Genomic DNA, 24972 nt, shown 5'->3' on the forward strand with positions numbered 1-24972 from the left:
CCTGGAGCCCAAAAAATGCTTGAGTTTGAACGTTAGGTCGACACAAAGCATGCATGGTCGTTTATATATATATATATATATATACAATATCGTTTTACATACATAGCTATTCAGGGCCCCGCCCCCCTCTGGAAGCACAGACCTTGGCCCTCCCGCTGGCACCGCTGTGTCAATCCAAGCTTCCCTGACAAATACACTGCTTATGCATGGCGCTTGCCCCCTTTCTCTAGAGCAGCCTAGGGGTGTGTTGGGGGCGGGGCTGGATGCGGTGTTGCCGCTGACGTTAAGCCAGCGGAGTTCTTCCTTACGTCAGTGTTCCTTGCAGAGTTCTTCCTTACGTCAGTGTTCCCTGTGGAGTTCTCTCTTACGTCAGTGTTCTCTTTCCGCGCGCTCCCGTGGCTTGCCTCTCGTCGAAAAATGCATACGACAAACTGCGCATGCCCAGTGGATACGTCACGCCACAGAGAGCGAGGAAGAATCTTACATTTAAAGCGGAGGTTCACACAAAAATTTAACCTCCGCTTTTCGGAACCCAACCCCTCCGGTAACACATTTGGCACCATTCAGGGAGGAGGGGGGTGCAGATACCTGTCTAAGACAGGTATTTGCACCTACTTCCGGCGTAGACTCCACGGGAGTCTACGCCCCCTCCCGTCCCTACCCCCCGTGCTGTCTGCTGGGACACACACAGGTCCCAGAGACAGCGGGGACCAGTAAGGAAGCGCAGCGCGACTGGCGCATGCGCAGTAGGGAACCAGGAAGTGAAGCCGCAACGCTTCACTTCCTGATTCCCTTACAGAGAATGGCAGTGGCAGCACCCGAGGACCGAGGGACGATTCAGTCTCGGGTGCCGACATCGCTGGACCCTGGGACAGGTGAGTGTCCTTATTTTAAAAGTCAGCAGCTGCAGTATTTGTAGCTGCTGACTTTTAAAAAAATTTTCGCGGGACTCCTTTTTTAAGATTCTCTCCCTCCACATGCTCCCCGTGGCTTGCCTCCCGTCGGAAAATGCATATGACGAACTGTGCATGTGCAGTCGATATGTCACGCCAGCTGATCGGGAAATCAGCTGGAGTGATGTGACGTACTGCGCATGTGCAGTACGTAGGAGGCATTTTTTGACAGGAGGCAATAATCGACGTTACACCGGTGTAGTGTTGATTATTGCCTCCCGTTGAAAAATGCATACTACGAGTCCCCTCTTTCCTGGGATGGGCTCAATCGGAGAGAAACTTCCACATGGTTGCTCGCAGGAGGGTCGGTCTACCCGGATCTTGTGTCTAAAATCCACCGGTACCGACCTGCCAAAATTGGGGTCTCTAGCTCAAAGTATGGGGGAGATATGTCGACCTAACTTTCAAACTCAAGCATTTTTTGGGCTCCAGGAAAGTCATCTTCTGAACTGTTTGAGCTAGGAGTCCAATTTTTGGATATGTTGTAGATCTAGATCCCATGAGCCAGCACACCAAATTTGGGGTTCCGGAGATATGAGCCCTCAAAGTCATCCGACCGGTAGACGCCAGAACCTAAATCTGAATTTTCTGAGTAGCAGAACCGGTTTTACCGCCCTAGGGGTGCCGTCTTTGGGAGATGGTTACGGGCCAACCATAGGGTCTGGGAACCCCAATGTGGACCACATGTAGTGCATCGTCTCCCCTACAAGTGTGCCGAGTTTGGTGTTCCAAACCCCAACAGCCGAGGAAATATCAGCCCCCCAAGTTGACTGAGTTTCCCATAGACTACAATGTTAAACGTGCGGTTTCTACCGGTTAATCTTTTGGGGTGCCCCCGACCGCCAAACGTTCCCTGGACCCCAAACTTGGCCAGTGAGTACCTGAAGAGCATCCCCACAGCCTCCCGGTGTCTGTGTATTTTTAAGACCCATAGAACCGGAGAGCGCCACGCACGTCTTTGCCAGTGTTGGGTTAACAGACCCCGGTTCGGTGTGGGGGTACCCATAGAGTGTCTCTACATCACCCCCAAGCTTTGTAATTTTGTAACCCATGGTCAGGGAGCACCGGTACCGTGAAGATGGTCAACATTGTTGCCCCGGTAAATCCCCGGTAAAAGGTCCCCGAACCTCCACATTTTTATGAGGTGTAGCTGTGATATCTGGGAAAAAGGGGTGCAAGTTTGGTGTCACTAGCCCATTTAGTCGTCGAATGGTTGAGCGATAAGTGAAATCCGTCACAATTTTGCCTGGTTTCCCCATAGACTCCCATGTTAAGTGAGGGGCCTAGTTTGGGGAGTCGGTACCCGGCCTTCCTTCGGATCTCTGGACCCAAAATTTCTTGCACGTATAGCCATGGCTCTCCCCTATAAGTGTGCCTAATTTGGTGGGATTTGACCCAGTGGGTCCCCAGAAACCAGAGCTCAAATTCGCCCATTTTTTCCCCCAGGCAGAAAAATGAAGCGAGTGGCCCACTTTGGGGATTCGGTACCGGCTGCCCTTTGGTTCCCTGGACCTGAAATTTTTTCCACCTGCAGTCACGGGTCTTCCCTATAAGTGTGCCAAGTTTGGTGGGTTTTCATGGAGCGGGTCCCCGGATACAGGAGCTCAAAATATCTCCCGAGCCTCTCCTACACTGTTTTCTCTTCCTGTCAGCGGAAAAATGAAGCAAGCGGCTCACTTTCGGGAGTCGGTACCGGCTGCCATTCGGTTCTCTGGACCCAAAATTTTTTCCAGATACAGCCAGCGGTGTTCCCTAAAAGTGTGCCAAGTTTGGTGGGTTTTCACAAAGTAGGTCCCCGGGAATCGGAGCTCAAAATATCTCCTCTATGAATGAATGAATGACTTGTAAAGCGCTGCAATTGCGAACTGAATCGCCTCAAGGCGCTAGATGTATTCTCTGTAGCCAGCTTCTAGAAAAGGAAGGTCTTTAGTTTTTTCCTGAAGGCCTGGTGGTTTTCTTCCATGCGGAGGTTGGTTGGGAGAGCATTCCATAGTCGAGGTCCTTGGAGTGCAAATCTACGTTCTCCCTTTGCTTTGTAGCGGTATTTGGGAATGATGAGGAGGTTTTGGTTAGCTGATCGAAGACTGCGATTCGGTGTGTAGTGTTTTATTTTTTCCCGGAGATATTGCGGAGCGTTTCCTTGTATGCATTTATGGGTGAGGCAGAGGGTCTTGAATATGATCCGATTCTTCACAGTTAGCCAATGTAGGCTTTTTAGGGATGGGGAGATGGATTCCCAGGGCTTTTTTCCTGTTAACAGTCTTGCCGCCGTATTTTGGATGAGTTGCAAGCGCGCAAGCTGATATTGGGGTAGACCTACGTAGAGGGAATTTGCGTAGTCGAGTCGGGAATTGATGATTGTTCCCACAACTGCCGCTTTGTCCTCTTCTGGGATGAAGGGGATGAGTCTGCGAAGCAGGCGGAGGAGGTGGTGGGATCTGCTCACCACCGATCCTATTTGTGCATCCATTGTCATTCCTGAGTCAAAGATGACTCCGAGACTCTTGACTTTGGTGCTGGGGGAGATGGTCTGTCCGAGGATGGAGGGTGGTGTCCACGGAGTCTTAATTTTGGAATTTTTGTTGGCTTGCAGGAGAAGAAGTTCTGTTTTTGATCCGTTGAGTTTGAGGGAGCTAGTGGTCATCCAGTCATTGATTAAAGTGAGGCATTTCTGTAGTTGCTGATGATGATCTTTTTGTCCGTTAATGCGAAGGTAGAGTTGGGTGTCGTCTGCGTATGAGTGGAAGCAGAGGTCCGTTTTCCTGATGATATTGAGAAGCGGGCGGATGTAGATGTTAAATAGCACTGGTGACAAGGGTGAGCCCTGAGGGACTCCACAGGAGACTGCCCGAGATTCCGAGGTGAATGTTCCTAGTTTCACTGTCTGAGAGCGATTCTCTAAGAAGGATGTAAACCATTTTAGGGCAGAATCTGTGGCTCCTGCAACTTCTGAGAGGCGGACAAGTAAAGTATTGTGGTCCACTGTATCGAATGCTGCACTGAGGTCTAACAGTGCCAGGAGACTCGGTTCTCCGTCATCTGCTGCTTCGAGGGCGTCGTCCCATATTTTGAGAAGTGCTGTTTCTGTGCCATGGCCTGGGCGGAAGCCTGATTGCAGAGGGTCCAGGAGGTGGTGTGTCTCCAGGTGGTGTTGTAGCTGCTGTACTACTGCTTTCTCTATAATCTTGGAGATGGTGTTGAGGCTTGTTATTGGTCTGCGGCAGTTAGGGTCTTTAGGGTCGAGATTAGGTTTCTTTAGCAGGGGTTTGACGATGCCTTGCTTGAGGGAGGTTGGCACAGTCCCTTCTTTGAATGATTGATTTATGAGATGTGTTAGGGTGGGAGCCAGGATGTCGGAACATTCTTTGAACAATTTGGTGGGGATGATGTCGTTCGGTGATGTGCTGTCGCGAAGGCTTCCGATGATGTTTTTAGTCGTGTCCGTAGTGATTGGGGACAAAAAGAACTTCGGTGGTTGAGTGATGTTCGTGTCGATATGCTCTTTTTGCATTGGTTGGGTGAGGTTGGTTGTTATTTTCTGATGAATTGCTTTCCGAATGTTGTCGATTTAGCTAGCCTGTCCTACACTGTGCCTCTCCACTGTGTTCTGTGACTCCTGTCGGAAAATGCATCCGACGAACTGCGCATGTGCAGTCTTACGTCATGCCAGCTGATAGGGGAATCAGCTGGTGTGACGTAGTGGATGCATTATTCGACGGGAGGCACTAATCGACAAGACACCGGACCAGAGTCTTGTAGAGTGGGAGAATTATTGTTTTATTTTAAATATTTTTATTAAATTTTTGTATAAAAAGGATTATACACTCATGTAGAAGAATACAAAGCAAACATACAAGAATTCAGTAAATTACAGAACCAAATACATTATGGGAAGATAATGTGCAGGTATTACTTCTTGTTTTTTCTCCTTATATGAACTCGATAACTGAATACCCCGTAGCCACATACCTTGAGCAGATAGAGAGTTACGAGGGTAAAACAAAACAGAAAGAACTTGTGCTGTATCTTGAGCCACCTCTATAGAACCCTCCCGTCTTCTTAATACCTGAGTTAGACCAACCAGGGCCCCCCGCACAGCCCACCCCATTGGGAACTTTCTGTAGAAGTGTGCGTGGAACCCCCCGTGTCCAATCTCTGGAACCTAGTAACTGATGATTGATAACTTGTGGGGGGCAGTAAAGGGTAAGCCCCCTTGTACTCAGTACCTTCCCTAGTGTGTAATATAAACAATATCTGCAAAATGATTAATGACCCTCCGGTGGGCGGGTAAGGTCCACCGGGGAATTCCTTTAGGCGAGAAATTCAAGGTCCTGTAGGTTATCAGAGAATTAGGGACAAGAGAGTCCCGAAGGAGGAGGGAAATAAACGTAGGAAAAGAAGAAAGGGAGAGGGGAAGTAGGGAGAGGGATTAGAGTGCATTAGGACCGGCGGTGAGGGTAGAAATAGATCCTCCTCCTGTCATACCTGGTATGAGGTTAATGTTCTGAAATGTAGCCCACGGTTCCCAAGTGGACATAAACCTCCCCACTTTGTCATTGAGTTTGGCCACTAGATGCTCTTGAGCCATAATCCATGATATTTTCCTAATACAGCTCTTGAAGGATACCGTTGGCTTTTTCCAGCTTTTAGCTATGGTGATCTTATATCCTAATAAAATAAAACATAAGAGACCTTGAGCTTGTTTGGATATCCCCGGTATATTTTGATTGAGAAGAGCAATATGTATGTTGGGGTGCACCGGTATTTTAGATAAGGTACTGATAATGCGGAAAATTTTTCGCCAAAAGGTTCTAATACGGGGGCATGACCACCAAATATGTATCATTGAACCCTCAAGCTCACAATCCCTGAAGCATAAGGGGGAGGCTCCGGGGAACATCACCGCCAACCTGGCAGGAACATAATACCACCTTGATATAACCTTTATGCTGGCTTCTATAAGAGATATATTGCATATACCTTTAAAGGAGCAAAACCAATATTTATACCATTCTAACGATGTCCACTTCCGGCCTGTATCCTCCTCCCAGGACTTAGAGTAAACTGGTTTGTCCGATTTTGTCATCAGTGCCGAATAGATCAGGGAGATGCCCCCTTTTTGGTCCTGGATATTAGTGCACCAGTGTTCGTAAGGAGTAATGGAAGAAGAATTTGAATTGTTGCGCCAGATTGTGTGAAGGAAATGTGAAATTTGTGTAAACCTGAATTTTTAGGAGTCCGGCATATCGAGAGTCCTGCGGCAGTAAGCTAAGGTTATTGGACCGGTTGGGGTAAAAAAATGTCCAATGCGATAAAGGCCTTTATCAGTCCACCATTTAAATGCTTTTATATTTACTCCCGGAGGAAACTCGGAATTATGGAAGATATGGGCAAGAGGTTTCATAGGGGAAGTCAGTGACGATTGCCTGAACAATTTAGTGCTGAGAGCAATGGAATGTGAAAGAGTGGGGGACATGAATGCTGGTCTGGTTTTGGGGTCACACCACAAGAGGTAGTCTAAGGTGTGATGAGGCGTAGCTCTTCTCTCAATAGCGAGCCAGTCCGGTTTCGAACCCTGTGAGAATATCATGGACAATTGAGCCAGTTGAGCTGCTTGATAAGTCCAAAGATCAGGTAAGCCCATTCCGCCCTGGGATTTTAGACGTAAAAGGATGTTGGACGGACATCTATATCCCCTCTTATCCCAGACAAAGCTTATAACGTCTGACTGCAGTTTTCGTAGGAAATTTTTCTTGATTGGCATGGGACGGGAGCGGAACAAATACAGGAGACGTGGAAGGAGTGTCATTTTAACCGCGTGGACCCTTCCCAGCCAGGATAGACCACACTTTGCCCATTTATCTAGTTCACCTCTGCATTTACTTAACATGGGTATATAATTCGCTTTGAACAGATTACTGACGTCCGCTGTGAGGTTGACTCCCAGATATCGAACGGACTTCTGGGCCCAAGGGAAATCAAAATTGCTCGCGAGTTGGGAGAGAAGACCGGCCGGTACCGAAATGTTCAGCGCCGTAGATTTGCCCATATTGACCTTTAAGCCTGAGACTGCACTAAATGCATTGAGGGCTTTGTATATTTCCGGAACGGAGATGAGTGGGGAAGTAACATATAACATGAGGTCTTCCGCATAAAGGGCACATTTGTGTTCCTGATCTCCGCACTGTACCCCCTTAATGTCCGGGTTTGATCTGAAAGCTATGGCTAGGGTTTCAATTGCTATCACAAATAGGAGAGGGGATAAGGGACACCCTTGTCTGGTGCCCCTGCCTATAGGGAACAAAGTGGAGTACCTACCCATCAAGCGTACCTGCACCGTCGGATTTGAATACAGGGAGCGAATCAGATTCACACAATTTGGCCCAAAACCCCATTTTTGTAGAGTCTCAAATAAGTATGTCCAGTCTATGGAATCAAAAGCCTTATGCAGGTCAATTGATAAAAGAAAACCGGATTGGGGGGACCTCCATCCCAGTGTGACTGTAACAGCGAAATAATATCTATGGTCCGTCTGATCTGATCCGTTCCCTGTCGGCTAGGAATGAACCCCACCTGATCTCTATGAATGTATGAGGAGATAGAGCTTGAAACCCTGTTTGCCAGAATTTTTGTTAAAATCTTAATGTCATTATTGATTAACGATATGGGGGTGATAATTACCCACCTCACTGGGGTCTTTCTCTGGTTTAGGGATCATGGAAATATAGGCCGTATTCAGGTCTGCACCCAATGGGGTACCTTCTCTAAGGGCATTGAAAAATTTTGAAAGGTGAGGGGCTAGAGTAGGGGTACATTTTTTATAGTATCCTGTGGAGAATCCATCCGGGCCTGGAGCAGAGCCTAATTTTAAGGATTTGATTGTATCTAATACTTCTGTCTGGGAGAAGGGGCTCTCCATCAGATCGCTATGCTCCTTAGAGATGGAGGGCAATACTATGGAATTCAGGAATTCCTGTTGTGTTTTAGTTATTTGTGGTGGGTGTGGTTTATATAGTTCCACATAGTATTGGAGGAAGGCCTCCATTATTTTAACGGGGTTCTGAGATAGTTCCCCGGATTGTATCTTTACTTTTGGGAAGGCTAAAGATCTGGGTTTAGGGCTAAGCTTATTTGCAAGTTTGGAGCCCATTTTGTCTTTTTGGGAGTATAGTTTGGCCCCCGACCATCTAAGCTGTTTCTCTGCTGATGTAGTAAGAATCATGTTCAACTGAGCTCGAGCCTTATCTAATTTGTCTAGCAACTCAAGCGACGGGTTCAGCTTGTGGGCTCTTGATAGGGCCTGAAATTCTGCTGTGAGTTTCAGCACATCCGCTTTATGTTCTAACCGTAGTTGGGCTGTAATTTGGATTATTTTTCCCCTTATCACTGTTTTGTGAGCAGCCCAAACAAACAGTCTCGGGGGAGACCTCGTTCATGGCATTTATGTCAAAGTATTCCTTAATAGCTCCTTCTATGATGGTACATTGTATGGGGTCACAAGATGGATTCCTGTAATCTCCATCTCGGAGTGTTAGAACGTTCCGAGGCTCCTTGAGTGATTAGGATGACCATCGAGTGGTCCGATAGGGGAGTGTCCACAATCTTGGATTTCAAAACCAGTGGGATCGTGTGGGGGCTGGTAAAAATGTGGTCTATCCTGGCATAGGAGCAATGGGGGGCTGAATAATGAGTGTAGTCTTTAGAATGTGGATTCGTTTCCCTCCAGATGTCTATTAAGCCCTTGTTATGAAGGAGTTTCGCGATTTTAGAACTTTGCTTGGACGGGCGTTTGGGCCTAGGCATACCGGAACTTGACTTGTCTAATGCGAAGTCGAAAGCTGTGTTGGAGTCCCCACCAATAAAAATTGTGCCCTTCAAGTGTGGTTGTAGTTTATGCAGCAGGGAGTCAAAGAAGGCTTTCTGGCCCTTGTTAGGGGCATAATATGAGACGAAGGTGTACAACACCCCATCGATGGTCCCTGAGACTACAATATAATGGCCCAGGGGATCCAACACAACTTCCGAGTCGGCTATGTTAATGTGTTTAGCGAAGCAGATCGCGACTCCCTTTGTTTTGTTTTTGGCCGATGCAAGAAAAAACTGTGGGAACTGATGATGGAGGAATGAGGGTTGGTAAGAGGAAGGGAAGTGAGTCTCTTGTAGGAAGAGGACATCTGTGTGCATGGACATGTATAGCTGAAAAAGCTTTCTACGTTTTATGGGGGAGTTAAGACCCTGTGTGTTGTGGGAAATGATCTTAAGAGTGTTCATCCCAATGGTAGAGTTAGCCATCCCGTGGGGTCGTGTGGTGTATGCTATAGAAATAGGTCTTACCGACCTGGCGAGAGAACGGGGCGTCCATGTAATTAAGCGAGAATACGATTTTCTTGTCAAGTCCTGGGAGGAGCAACCGATGCCGGACACTGCATCTGTGAGCGTGGGAGAACAGGAAAAGGTAAAGGAGGGAAAAAGAGATGAGTAAGAGTAGGAAAGAAAACACAAGCGTTAGCTTAACCTTCAAAATGATAAGTATTTGAGAACTCCAAAAAAATGATATACAACTTGGGGGGGACCTGGGTTCCCCTCTTATCCCAGGGTAGGACGGGGGACTCCCCCCTACCCCTAAAACCTGAGAGGACCAGTGATCCATTCCTGGGTCAACCGGTAAAAGGACCAATGGCGAAAACTTCGCCCTTGGTTCCTAGTGGAGGTGCATTGATGCCACCTCTACCCTGCCACCTTAAAAGCCAAACTGTATTAGAGGAGAAAGTAAAATGGGAATCCTCCTTGTTAAAACTGTTAGAGCGAACCAATGATAAAAAAAACAAAAAGAAAAAAAGGGAAAAACAAATACACTCAGTATCCTAACAGCGGGGGAGATCTTAGAAGGCCCCCTTTAAAAAAAGAAAAAATTCCAAACCCACTGGACCTCCATCCTGTGAACCGTACCCCTCCCCCATAGCCCCAGAGTGGGGCAACAGCCCATGTGGGCGAGTACCCCGAGTCCCAGTGCACCAGGGGAATAGTCCCCTCTCACCCTGCGAACCGGGGCTAACGCCTCCCCCCCTTGCTCTGAGACTGAAGGGGTAAATCATCCTATAACTCAAACCAACATAGTACATTTTCCTTTTCCCCCCTCCCCACCACATGGCCCCCCTAAATTGCAGACATAAGGGAGTAAAAAAAAACTATATAAACTAGAAAAAAGGAAAAAGGTAAAGGTCCCCAGTTCCCCCGAGCTTTCCTAAGCTGTTCCCGAGGACCAGAGTTCTGCGATGGTACGGAGATCCTGGAGTCACCCACAGGTCTGAAGGACATGTGTTCAGGGCCATTTTCAGGAGGTGTAACCTCAACGTGAGGGATAAACATCAGAGTTCCTGTTTTGGAAAGGACCCCAAGACCCAGGGCCCGCGAGGGGAAAAAATATCAGTAGAGTCTTTGAGTTAATACCGGGCCAAGGTAGCCATATAAGAGTAACCGGGTCAGCTCCCTGAGCCTGTGACGATTGGGACATCAAGTAGGGAAGGTTTCTTTGGAGCGTTTGGAACCTTGCTTCAGCCAGGAAGGATGTAGTGGGCTCGCTGGTGGTGGAGGTTTCGTGGAAGCGGGTGTGCTTTTGCTCTGCATTGGAGATGACGGATCTTGAGAGATCAGGCCCAAGTGTAGTAACAGACGTTCTCCTTCTGTAAGGGTAGAAAAGCCATAGTTTTTATTTTTATATGCAAAGTTGAGGCGCAGGAGAAAAGACCATCGGTAAGATATTTCTTTCTCAATTAAGCACTGTATCAACGGTTTGAGTGAGCGCCTTTTCTGAACCGTTTATGGAGATAAGTCCGCGAAAATTTGAATCCTGTGGCCTAGCAACTTGAGATCATCCGAGCCCCTGGATCTCCTCATAGCTTCCTCTTTAACTGAGTAAAAATGAGGTTTCACGATTATATCGCAAGGTAGTCCATCTGAACGTGGGGGCTGCAGGGCCCTGTGTGCTCTGTCAATCTCCAGACGATGATCTGTAATGTCAGGGATAAGGCCTCTTAGCAGGCTTTTGACTGCAGCATGAGTGTCCTTTTCAGTCTCTGGGAGACCTCTAATACGGAAATTGTACCTTCTCGATCTATTTTCAAGATCGTCGTTTTTAGAGAAGGCGGTTTCAAGTTGGTCCTGCAAGTCCTGTATTCTGGCTGAATTCTGGTTGATGCGAGAGGCTGCTTGGTCAGCTTTCTGCTCAATGGAGTCAATCCTCTGCCCCAGTTGCTGCAAATCAGCATGTACAGTATGGAGGAAGTTATTTGTAAAGCATTCTGGGCCAGGCTTTTAGATAGTAGATGGGTAAAAGCCTCCATCATGGAGGGGAAGTCCGTGGGTGTAGGGATGTTTGCAGATGATTCTGTCACTGCTAATAGCATTCCTGTATGTGGGTCCGTCCTGGTGTCTACGTTCCTGGGGGTTTCCCCCACCTGAATATCCCTTTGATGAGCCTGGGGGTCCGCTCTAGCTGTGGTTGCGATCGTAGGGTAGTGGAGTGGAGCTCTAGCAGCCGGTGGCCATCTTAGCCGCTGCCATGCATGCGCCTCGAGAATTATTGTTTTATCTCTGGAGTTGATCCCCATTTTAATGCCAATATTCTGTTTGCTTTGTGAGCAGCAGCTTGGCATTGCATGCCATTGCTGAGCCTATCATCTACTAAGACCCCCAGGTCCTTTTCCATCCTAGATTCCCCCAGAGGTTCTCCCCCCAGTCTATAGATTGCATTCATATTTTTACCAACCAAATGCATTATTTTACATTTTTCTACATTGAACCTCATTTGCCATATAGTTGCCCACCCCATTAATCTTTTTTCAAGGTTTTCTATATCCTGCGGAGAAGTTATTGCCCCGCTTAGCTTAGTATCGTCCACAAATACAGAGACTGAACTGTTTATCCCATCCTCCAGGTCATTTATGAACAAATTAAATAGGATTGGTCCCAGCACAGAACCCTGGGGGACCCCACTACCCACCCCTGACCATTCCGAGTACTCCTCATTTATCACCACCCTCTGAACTCGCCCTTGTAGCCAGTTTTCAATCCATGTACTCACCCTATGGTCCATGCCAACGGACCTTATTTTGTACAGTAAACGTTTATGGGGAACTGTGTCAAATGCTTTTGCAAAATCCAGATACACCACGTCTACGAGCCTTCCTTTATCTAGATGGCAACTCACCTCCTCATAGAAGGTTAGTAGATTGGTTTGGCAAGAACGATTCTTCATGAATCCATGCTGATTACTGCTAATGATACCGTTCTCGTTACTAAAATCTTGTATATAGCCCCTTATCATCCCCATCAAGAGCTTACATACTATTGATTTTAGGCTAACTGGTCTGTAATTACCAGGGATGTATTTTGGGCCCTTTTTAAATATTGGTGCTACTTTGGCTTTTCTCCAATCAGCTGGTACCATTCCAGTCAGTAGACTGTAAAAATTAGGAACAACGGTCTGGCAATCACCTGACTGAGTTCCCTAAGTACCCTCGGATGCAAGCCATCTGGTCCCGGTGATTTACTAATGTTAAGTTTCCCAAGTCTAATTTTAATTCTGTCCTCTGTTAACCATGGAGGTGCTTCCTGTGTTGTGTCATGAGGATAAACACTGCAGTTTTGGTTACTGAAGCCCCCCGATTCCCTCGTGAAGACTGAGGAGAAGAATAAATTCAATACCTTCGCCATCCCCCCATCCTTTGTAACCAGATGTCCTTCCTCATTCTTTATGGAGCCAATATGGTCTGTCCTCCCTTTTTTATTATTTACATACTTAAAGAATTTCTTGGAATTTTTTTTGCTCTCCTCCGCTATGTGCCTTTCATGTTCTATCTCAGCCATCCTAATTGCACCCTTACATTTCTTATTGCATTCTTTATAAAGTCTGAATGCTGATGATGATGACCTCAACCTTGTATTTTTTTAAGGCCTTCTCCTTTGCTTTTATATGCATTTTAAAATTGGAGTTAAGCCATCCAGGACTTTTGTTCGCTCTTTTAAATTTAATACCCAATGGAATGCATTGGCTAATGCCCTTATTTAACCACTTGCCGCCCGCCATATAGCAGAATGACGGCGGCAAAGTGGTTTCAATATCCTGACTGGGCGTCATATGACGTCCGCAGGATATTGAGCCGCTGCGCACCCCCGGGGGCGCTCATCGCGGCGATCGTTGTTGCGGGGTGTCAGTCTGACACCCCGCAACACCGATCTAGGTAAAGAGTCTCTGACGGAGACTCTTTACCACGTGATCAGCTGTGTCCAATCACGGCTGATCACAATGTAAATAGGAAGAGCCGGTGACCGGCTTTTCCTCACTCATATCTGACAGACGCGAGTAGAGGAGAGCTGATCGGCTGCTCTCCTGACAGGGGGGGTCTGTGCTGATTGTTTATCAGCACAGCCCCCCCTCGGATGCCACCCAGGACCACCAGGGAAGCCATCCACACTGGACCACCAGGTATGCCCCCTAAACCCCCAGGAAAATACTAATCTGTGCCCAGGCAGCTGCCAATCAATGCCCAGGCAGCTGCCAACCAGTGCCCACTCACAATGCCTACCACTGCCAGTGCCACCAGGGATGCGTATCAGTGCCGCATATCAGTACCCATCAGTGCTGCCTATCAGTGCCACCCATAAGAACCCATCTTTGCAGCCTTTCAGTGCCCAGTGTCGCCTATCAGTGCCCACCAGTGCCACCCAGTGCCACCCATGAGTGCCCATCAGTGCCGCCTATCAATGCCCATCAGTGCTGCATATCAGTGCCCATCTTCAGGGCCTGTCAGTGCCCACTCATTGGTGCCACCTCATCGGTGCTGCCTTATCAGTGCCCATCAGTGAAAGAGGAAACGTACTTATTTACAAAATGTTTTAACAGAAACAAAAGCAAAACTTTTAATTTTTTTCAAAATCAAAAACTTTTTTTTATTTGTTTAGCAAAACATTAAAACCGCAGAGGTGATCAAATACCACCAAAAGAAAGCTCTATTTGTGGGAACAAAATGATAAAAATTTAGTTTGGGTGCAGTGTTGTATGACTGCGCAATTGTCAAAGTGTGACAGCGCTGAAAGCTGAAAATTGGTCTGGGCAGGAAGGTGTCTAAATGCCCTGTATTGAAGTGGTTAATATGCTCTTAAAAGCAAACCCATCTCTCCTCCGTGTTCTTTGTTCCTAAGATTTTATCCCAATTTATATCTTCTAGCAAAGTTTGTAGTATAGGTAAGTTGGCTCTTTTGAAATTCAGTGTCTTTGTATTCCCCTTATGTTTCCTGGTCCCTGGACTCTGGTCCCTTATGTTTCCTATACTGAAGCCAATTGACCTGTGATCACTGTTACCTAAATTGCCCCGCATTTCCACATCCGTGATCAGGTCTGTATTGCTGGTAATGAGTAGATCCAGTAATGATTTATTTCTAGTTGGCCCATAAAATTGTCCTGCAAGACATTAAGGAACTGGCGAGCCTTAAAAGAATGCGCGGTTCCCTCCGCCCAGTCTATGTCTGGATAGTTAAAATCCCCCATTATGATAACACTTCCCATCTTTGCTGCTAATCCAATTTGTGATAGGAGATCTGTCTCCACTTCCTCCCTCAGGTTAGGGGGCCTATAGCATACTCCCAGTATTATTTTCCCCTTAGCTTCATCCCTTTGGAGCTCTACCCATACGGATTCCACCTCCTCCCTAGCTCCCTCAGTGATGTCATCTCTCACATTCACTTGTACATTATTCTTGATATATAGGCATACCCCTCCCCCTTTTTTACTCTCTCTATCCTTGCGGTAAAGGGTATACCCTTGAATGTTTGCCAGACAATCATGAGAGCTGTTGAACCAGGTCTCTGAAATTCGCACAAAATCCAAATCTTCCTTGTACAACAGTATCTCTAGTTCACCCATCTTGTCCGCCATGCTCCTGGCATTGGTGAACATGCCACATAGTTTTGACCGGTCGCATATTGTCCTCGTATTGGGCGTTTCGAGATTGCAACTAGGACTTGCTACTATACTTACCTTGTGTTTATGTGCTTTGGTCAACCTACCACTAATGCCCCCAATACTACCCTCTGGAATATCTTCCACGCTGGCTATCTCTGCCTCTGGACCCTCCCCCCATCACCTAGTTTAAAAAACCCCTCTAACTTTTTGGCCATCTTCATTCCCAGCTAATCTGCACCCACCATATTTAGGTGCATTGCGTCCCTTCTATAGTACTGATTATTGACTGAGAAGTCGGCCCAGTCCTCCAGGAACCCAAACCCCTCCTTACTACACCAGCTCTTCCGCCACTTGTTTACTTCCCTAATCTCCCTCTGCCTTTCTGGTGTGGCTCGATGTACCGGTAGTATTTCTGAGAACACTACCTTGGAGATCCTTTTCCTCAATTTAGCTCCCAAGTCCCTAAAATCGTTCTTTAGGACACTCCATCTGCCTCTGTCATTGGTGCCAACGTGCGGTCCTGTGTTGGGAAATGCAGCTCTATGGATGTGGTGTGAATAGGCCCTAAGATACACCTCGCAACACACAGGATGTGACAAGGAAGTCATACTGTACTCGGTGTTAACTCCCGTTATTAGTGAGATTTTAAGGCCCAGCTTAGTTATGGATGGAGTGTGGGGAGGGTTATAGACTCTGTTTTTTAATACCCGATAGTGTAACAAGGTTGTGAGGTCCTGCACTTTTTTATAGGTAGGTATAACAGTTGGGTGTGCAAATTCTTATTGGTTCCAGGTAGTACTCTAGTGGGCCAAGGGCTGGATCATTGGGGTAGAGTCTTTGAAAAGAAAAAAAAGAGAAAGAAAGTTTTTTGATAGTCCAGATGGAGTTCTTTATTTTTATATTTTTGTTTTTATGTTATTCCTATTTTATATCTTATTTTATTATACTTTATCATACTCTAAAATACTCTAAATTACTCAGTTAGAATGGGTTTTTGACAAGGAATCTATAATTGTTAAAATACTAAACTGTAAAATGGTCCAACTGTTCATCTATGCTTAACAATTACTATTACATTAAGAGTACAAATTACTATTATCAGATGAACTGCACATACTGTATTTACCATTCTTCCAATATAAGCGCTATTTGACACATTCTGTATGATAATCCCTTCTTTGTACAAATTATCCAGAAAACAATACAAATTATGGAAAAAAAAAACTCCAACATGTTTTGGGGGTTTAAAGAGCCCCTTTTTTAAGGCTTTAGACTTTTAGCTGAAGCGACTCTGAATCCAAGATCATTAGAATAGGAATATGCTCCAATCACTGGTTTAAAGGATTTTATCTTGGATTCAGATTCTCTTTAGCTAAAAGTCTAAAGTCCTGATAAAGTGGGTCTTTACACCGCTGAAATGGGTTGGAGTTTTCTTAAAACACTACACCTCATAAACTCTATCTGGACTAATAAAAGACTCATGGTGCACTGCTTTTTTCTCCTTCTGACATTGGAAGGTTTTTATTACTGTCTGTGCCACTCTGGTAAAGACTTCCCACCATTCCCTCATCTGGTGAAAACCCACGAGTCCAGAAATGATAATACGGTGTCAAGAGACTTGAAAGTGAGACAAAACCTCCCCAACAAGGACACAGAGACAAAACCTGGTGGAGATATGTTATGGAATGTACAGTTGTGCTCATAAGTTTACATACCCTGGCAGAATTTATGATTTCTTGGCCATTTTTCAGAGAATATGAATGATAACACAACCTTTTCTTTCACTCATGGTTGGTGTTTGGCTGAAGCCATTTATTATCAATCAAGTCCACATAGGTTGGACTTGATGGACTTGTGTCTTTTTTCAACCTCACCTATTATGTAACTATGTAACTGTGTTTACTCTTTTTAAATTATAATGACAACAGAAACTACCCAAATGATCTTGATCAAAAGTTCACATACCCTGGTGATTTTGCGCAGTAAGAAAGGGAATTGGGGGAAGGGGGCAAACCCAATAGGAATGGGTTTAGAAAGGGGTTACTATGGGCAATAATATAGTCATTGGTCTTTTTAATTAGATATAATCAGTTTTTTATTCAATCATCATAGACATTTAAAATCACATTTGGAAAATTGATACTGTAAGTATCACAACAATGGTGCAAATAAGGCCGCGGACAACAAAACAGACAGGACAAACAATACATGAAAAACATATGTGGCTGACCCAGTCGGGGCGTATTGCATTATACCTCGGTGGCCATGGAGGGCTGTCAATTAGTGGTATGTTAAATTCCACTGAGAATAAATATTCTGTTTGGATTTAAGATGCGGTCATTCGTGGCATAATGCAATTAGAGGATGGAGAGTGCAGGGGAGGAAAGGCACCTGTGCTGAACCCGGATTAAATTGCTATTTCTATTGGATTCTATTGGATTGAAATTTCAGTATGAGTATTACTCTGTTATCAAATAAAGGAGGGTAGAGCAAATAATCCTGTAGATATATTAATAGCAAGACAATAGTAAATGAGTCATTCGTTCAATCCTTCCCGGAAGTATGGAAGTTCCTGATTCAGACTAGCAGCGGACAGGAGACAGGATCATGAGTTTTCAATCAACACATGTTGGTAGATTTAGTTAGTAGTGGTAGCGCTATATAATCTGGTATTGTTGCTTGCAATAAAGATGCAGGAGTACTTATATATATTGGTATGGCTGTACGTTACCACCTGGTGATTTTGGCCTGATAACCTGCACACAAGTTGACACAAAGGGGTCTGAATGGCTATTAAAGGTAACCATCCTCACCTGTGATCTGTTTACTTGTAATTAGTGTGTGTGTGTATAAAATGTCAATGAGTTTCTGGACTCCTGACAGACCTTTGCATCTTTCATCCAATGCTGCACTGACATTTCTGGATTCTGAGTCATGTAGAAAGCAAAAGAATTGTCAAGGATCGGCGGGAAAAGGTAGTTGAACTGTATAAAACAGGAAAGGAATATAAAAATATATCCAAGGAATTGAGAATGCCAATCAGCAGTGTTCAAACTGTGGTCAAGAAGTGGAAAATGAGGGGTTCTGTTGAAACCAAACCACAGTCAGGTAGACCAACTAAAATTTCAGCCACAACTGCCAGGAAAATTGTTTGGGATGCAAAGAAAAACCCACATATAACTTCAGGTGAAATACAAGACTCTCTGAAAACATGTGGTGTGGCTGTTTCAAGATGCACAATAAGGAGGCACTTGAAGAAAGATGGGCTGCATGGTCGAGTCGCCAGAAGAAAGCCATTACTATGCAAATGCCAGAAAGTATGCCGCTTACAATACGCCAAACAGCACAGAAACAAGCCTCAAACCTTCTGGCACAAAGTAATTTGGAGTGATGAGACCAAAATTGAGATTTTTGGCCACAACCATAAACACTACATTTGGAGAGGAGACAACAAGGCCTATGATGAAAGGTCCACCATCCCTACTGTGAAGCACGGAGGTGGATCGCTGATCTTTTGGGGATGTGTGAGCTACAAAGGCACAGGAAATTTGGTCAAAATTGATGGCAAGATGAATGCAGTATGTTATTAAAAAATACTGGAGGAACATTTGCATTCATCAGTCAGGAAGCTGCGCATGGGGCGTACTTGGACATTCCAACATGACAATGATCCAAAACATAAGGCCAAGTCCACCTATCATGGGCCACAGCAGAATAAATTGAAGGTTCTGGAGTGGCCATCTCAGTCTCCTGACCTCAATATCATTGGGCCACTCTGGGGAGATCTCAAACGCATACAAGACAGCCCAAGAATTTACAGGAACTGGAGGCTTTTTACCAAGAGAAATGGCTTTACCATCTGAGAAGATAAAGAGCCTCATCCACAAATACCACAAAAGACTTCAAGCTGTCATTGATTTCAAAGGGGGCAATACACGGTATTAAGAACTGGGGTATGTAAACTTTTGATCAGGGTCATTTGGGTAGATTCTGTTGTCATTATGATATAAAAATAGTAAAACACAGTTGATTGATAATAAATGGCTTCAGCCAAACACTAACCATGAGTGAAAGAAATGTTTTTGTGTTATCATTCATATTCTCTGGAAAATGGCCAAGAAATCATAAATTCTGCCAGGGTGTGTAAACTTATGAGCACAACTAAATATGGAAGAGTCAGCTCTGGTGTCCAGCATGAAGTCAGCTACAGAGTTACCTAGGTTGAAATAAAAGATGCAAGTCCACTGAGTTCAACCAATAGACAAAAATAAATAAATGAAGATCCTGCATCCTCAGAACCTGCAGATGATCCACAGAAAGGTCTTATACAGCTTGATCCAATTTGCTGCAACAGGGAGGAACCTTTCTGATCCCCTAAGGCTCCATTCACACTTGTGCAAAACTGTGCGATTTCCATTGCGACTTTACCCTGCAACTTGATGTGACTTTGATACGATTGACTTTGGATGCGTGAGACTTTGTTACGACTTTATAATAAAATATGAGGGCGCCAACTCCTCTACCTGTAAGTGAATCTGTGAAATTAGGTTGCTGCCCCTTTAACAGTGACGAACACTATACAACATATAATAGAAAAGTAAAGAAGACGCTACCTTCAAATAAATCAGTATAAAATCAAAACGAAGTGCACAAAATACAATTTTATATGACTCTTCACACAACCTATAAAAAAGTCCATAAAATTAAAGAAGGTCCATACTAAAGAAACAAAACATGTCCAAGAATCTGTATCTAATCACTGTGTTCCTATAAAGAGAATAATGGTGCTTCAATCTCCAAAAAACATGCTTCACCCAAAACTGCCAAAAATCAATATGCGCTCACCAGAAATACTCGACAGAGTGACTATCAGGCATTTATCTCTCCAATTCCCCTTTTCATAGGTATAGGGCAATTCCTCCAATGAACTTCCTCTCTCTCTCCCACTTGGAGTACTGTGAAGAAAGGCTCCAAAGCAAACCACAAGAGGGGTGTATATTGTGTAGCATATTTTTAATAAGACTAGTAAATAAAATTCACAAAAATATGCACTCACATGCGCAAACATAGAAATTAGGTCATAAGACATGTTCAGCTTCCCAGTCAGGGAGTCCGGCACCGTCATTCACTCGACAGGTTCGGCGTACGTTCCACCCAAAGGAAGAAGCAACAGGGATGGCTCCGGTAAATGCGTGTCAGGCTTACATAAGCACCAACCCTGGTGCTACTTAATTTGGGTGGAACGCATGCCGAACCTGTCAAGTGGATGACGGTGCAGGATTCACTGACTGGGAAGCTGCACATGTCTTATGCCCTAATTTCTATGTTCACACATGTGAGTGCATATTTTTGTAAATTTTATTTTGCTGGTCTTTGATTTTTTACTGACTTATTTGAAGGTAGCACCTACTTTACTTTTCTATTATTTGTTATGACTTTGGCTAAAAAGTCGCTAGACATGTGATAGAATTTCGTTTGGTTTCTTTAATTCTAACGAATTCCAAATTTTCAGAATGATTTGAATCGGTCGAAAAATGATTGACTGATTCTAATTCTTATCCGAGCATGCAGCCCAGCAGGTCAGGAAAGGGGGAGGGGGGATCCAGTGCCCCTCCTCCTGAGCCATACAAGGCCACATGCCCTCAACATGGGGGGGGGAGAGGTTGTGGGGGCTCTGTGGATGGGGGGCTTATCAGAATCTGGAACCCAGATAGCAAGGATAAGTTGCCACAAATTTGTGGCAGTGTTGAATTGTAAGTCTGTTAACTTGCTGCAAATTTTCACTGGCAAGTTGTACACTTACAGAGCACTTGAAGCACAAGTTCTAGGTGACACTTTTCCAATTTGTAGCAAATTTGCGTGGCAAGACTCTAGCAAGAGCAAAGTTACAGTGGTGAGTCTATAGCAAGAGTTTTGCAAGTCTACAGCCTGAAAATTCAGCCACAGTGACCCCCTGTGGTGGGAGGACTATTACACTACATAACTGAATCAGAACTTGCAGAATGTTTGCAAAGAAAGTTAATCTGGAGTCATGCAATACGGACTTGCTGCAATTGTGCAACAAACCTGTGAAGCCGGGCAAGTCTAGAAATAGCTTAGCAAGTCAATTTCAAACTTGCAGCACACATGCTTGCTATCTGGTAAGTCCCCTTTAACAAGGGATCCCAGATCATTGCCCCCCTATGTGAATGAGTATGGGGTACATACATTTTAAGGAGAACCCCACGCCAGAATAAAAAAAAAAAAACATGACGTTGGGTCCCTCTCAAAATCCATACCAGGCCTTTAGCTGAGCATGCACCCAGCAGGTCAGGAAAGGGGGGGGGGTGGACAAGGATCCTCTTAAAAGGACGCGGCGGCCGGCTTCCTGTCTCGCTCCTTAACAACCAGCTATTCTTCACACAGAATTCGGATCGGTCGATCATTTTTTGACTGATCTGAATTCAAATCATTCTGAAAATTTGGAATTCCTTCGAAAATAAAGAAACCAAACGAAAATGTATTTTTCATTGCCGGCATTCTTTTCACAAGTCGCACACAAGGCGCATGTATATTATACAGGTGCAACTTTCATACGACTTTTGAAGGCTTACATTGAAGTCTATGGCCCTCAAGTCGCATGAAAGTCAGACCAAAGTAGTGCAGGAAGTCACATGGATTTGAATGGTGCTCATCGGGAAACATGGGGTGTGACTTGTCATGTAACGTTGGGGTCCAAAGTCACATGACAAGTTGCGTAAGTGTGAATAGGGACTAAGACTCTTGGCGAGTCTCTGGACCATCAATTTGCCATCGTCTTTACTATTGATATTAACAGCCACTTATATTCTTTGTATTTAGAAAGACATCCATATTTTTTTTAACCTTACAGAATTGGCCAGTGATCTCTAATTGTTCCTCTGAAATCTCTCACCTTTTCTCCCTGCGTAGCTCCGGTTGAATCCATTTTGATTGACATCTTGGATGGAGTTGAAGTCGGTCCCATGGAAAAGCTCTTTCTCATTGGTGGTGGAACTGTTCTTGGAGTCGATGTTCTGCTTCTTTATCTGGTAGTTGAGCCAGAGATCTCTGTTCTGAACACGCAGAATCTGAGAGGACATACAAAGGCTCAGATGTATACAATGTTCTACCAATAAACTTCAGAGTGTTTTACCTACTATAGGAGGACATATTCTATGAAGACTATAATGACAGATCAAGTATCAAACAACTCTAACATGACGTCATGGGTGGAATTTTCTATTGAAGGTTTATGTCTGCCCATTCTATAGTGCCAGTTATTTTGTAATTGGAGCGCTCAGTCCTTTGCACCATAATGGGAAGGGGAAATGAGTAAAGTGTAGCCATTTTCAGTTTTTTTTTTATATTATTTTATATTACCTACTGTATATAAAGGGGCAGACTGGGCCAGGGGGCAGGGAGGCAATTTGCCCCTGAGCCACCCTGATGTCCCATAAAAAGGCCGGCGTACACTACCGTTTACACAGCCGCCGCTACACTGTACTATACGTGCTGCAACACAGTGGTACAAGAGTGTCGAGTGGGCTCCACCACCTGGACAGCACAAGACAGTCACTTCCCTGTCAGGCAGAGTGATAGAGTGATCACCACCTGATAGGGGCTTCCTAGTCCCGGCCTGGCATGATGTCATTCAAAGGCTAGGAGGCAGGATGGAAGGGAGATCTACAGCTGCTGCCGATGCGACCTGCGAGGAGCAAGTGAACCAGTGTTCAAGTGAGTGAGCAGAGGCTAAAAACATAAACTAAGGTACTGTTGTGTCACAACTGGCTAAAATGGTTAACTTTGTTTATTTTTTGGGGGGGGGGGGTGTTAATTAATTTACAATGCTATTCGTAATATGCAGCATGAAGGGGTTAATGTACCGCCATTGGTCACTGATGCATTAGTGACCAGTGGCAATTAATTTACCTCCTTTGTGCTGCATTAGTCGCAGTGGCACCAGTGTCTGTGTTAATTAACTCCTTTATGCTGCAGCATGGATGGGTTCATAAACACTGCCACTTCTGCAGCACAAAAGGGAATTAATTAATTGCCACTGGTCACTAATGCATCAGTGACCAACGGTGGTACATTTACTTGTTCATGTTGCATATTACAAATAGCATTGTAAATTAATTAACCTCCCCCCAAAGGAGTTACAAGTGATTGTAAAGGCTGAAGGTTTTTTATCTTCATGCATACTATGCATGAAGATAAAAATCCTTCGGGGGCATGGCTTGATGGTGAAGAGAGCAGACGTGTAGTGGCACAGCTCCGGCTACCGAACCAAATCCTACAGTCATCCTAGATCCATTTTCCTCCAGACCGGCACCAAAATCAAAATACTCCCCACAGCTTTTGGAATACTTCAGGCTGGAGCACATGGTGAAATACGGACCACTCGCACAGCCATCCGCGGCGGGGCAGCTAGCCTGGTTCAGGTGGCAAGATGGTGCCGGGACACAGGCAGAGCAGCGTGACATGCTGCAGCCGTCCACCACAGCCTCACACAGACATCCTGCAGCCTCGGTGAGTGACTCTGCCCCTACCCTGTTTGATACCCAGCCAGACCCCCTGCAGGCACAGGACTCCCCTCTGAATAATGAAGACAGCCCAGGCCCCGGTTCCCGTTCCACGGAACCTACGCTTGCCACCATAATGCTAGCTATACAAGATTGTAAGGCCTCCCTCACTACACAAATTTCATCCATCCTCATGGATTTCTCCTTACTGAAGCAAGATGTACAAAATCTGAGGGACAGAACGGGTGCTACTGAAGAACGTATCAGCTCTCTAGAGGATGTAGTACACCCCCTATCTGTTAATGTGAGAGACCAAATGGGTCAATTGGCGGCCCTCCGTGCAAAAATAGATGATTTGGAAAATTGCTCGTGTAGGAACAATCTCCGCTTTGTGGGGTTCCCGGAGCGCGAAGAAGGCTCCCACCCCGAAAAATTCCTGCATACCTGGCTGAGGGATCCTTAACTTTTAAGACAAAGTTGCCATTTTGCGTCTTGCAAGAGAGAAAGGCCCATTGAAGTATAATTGAAACACCATTTCAGTTTACCCTGACTTTTCAGCTGATGTCCAGCGACAACGCATCTCCTTCGCAGCGGTAAAGAACCGCCTACGCACAGAGGGTCTCCCCTATGCCATGCTTTTTCCCGCCAAACTGCGCATTATCCATAATGGTAAGGCTCACTTTTACACCAACCCCATGGCGTGGCTGAATGACCGGTATGGTAATGTACCGAGACGCAGAGCAGTTTGATCATGAGTCACTGAGCTCCATGCATATCTCTATTTGTTACCGTTTGGCGGTTTCACCACCCACCATGTTCATGGAAGAAGGGGGCCCATACACCATACACCACAGTTGTTTTTAATTCCTGAGGAAAAGTGCTACCCCCTTTCCTATTGGTCCCAGAAATAGAACCTTAAAGTTGATGTAAACCCAATGTCATCCTTTCTAAACTCCTGCCATAGGGGTTATCTATAAGGATATGCACGCCTCCTGCATATATCTTTACCTGTCAAATGTCTCCCCTCTGTCTGTTATGAGAACCGAAAAACTGCATATTCTGTGGGCGGGGTCTGTTGTCTGGAGCTCGGTGGGTGGAGTCGTGATGTCAGTAGACTCCCCGCCCACCTCTACACTCCCCTGTGTATTTCTAACACTGAACTTCTGCTATGATCTCTAACATCCAGTGAAAAGACAGGAAAGTAACCACATGACTTCAGCATGCCCAATCATGGTGAGGTGTGGAACAGCCAATCCTTGCAGAGCTGCTGAAGAAAGGAGTGGGGGAGGGAATTAAAAAATCATGCCTGTGTCTTAGGCTGTCACTCACAGCAAGGGGGAGGATTTGACAAAGTTTTCCTCAGTTTGTCAAGATTTTTCTCACTGAATAATAAAAGAGGATTGCTCAGAGATGGATTAACTCTGTGTGGCAAGACTGGGCTCAAATGATAGGAAATCTTACACTCTACAGTATGATATCAAAAAATATATATATTTATTTCAGGTTTACATCCACTTTAATGTTTACAACCTGT

The 24972-nt window shown here is 45.2% G+C and overlaps 1 protein-coding gene across 2 annotated transcripts in view; it reads right to left on the reverse strand.

The window, feature by feature from the left end:
* The window catches only part of LOC141147309 (protein mono-ADP-ribosyltransferase PARP14-like), a 181662-nt gene that overhangs the window by 34014 nt on the left and 122676 nt on the right, over positions 1 to 24972 (reverse strand). Inside the window, exons 14-15 of one of the 2 annotated variants that reach the window (XM_073634521.1) lie at positions 21830 to 22004; positions 13972 to 15751 (exon numbers count right to left, since the gene is read on the reverse strand). In XM_073634521.1, coding sequence (XP_073490622.1) covers positions 15717 to 15751; positions 21830 to 22004 — 210 coding nt within the window. In that variant the 3' untranslated portion in view covers positions 13972 to 15716. Of the gene's footprint in view, positions 1 to 13971; positions 15752 to 21829; positions 22005 to 24972 lie in introns of those variants that run through there. The other variant, XM_073634520.1, reaches the window with a different exon arrangement.

The sequence above is a fragment of the Aquarana catesbeiana genome, linkage group LG06 (genome assembly GCF_042186555.1).
Source record: "Aquarana catesbeiana isolate 2022-GZ linkage group LG06, ASM4218655v1, whole genome shotgun sequence".
In the NCBI taxonomy this organism is placed as follows: domain Eukaryota; kingdom Metazoa; phylum Chordata; class Amphibia; order Anura; family Ranidae; genus Aquarana; species Aquarana catesbeiana.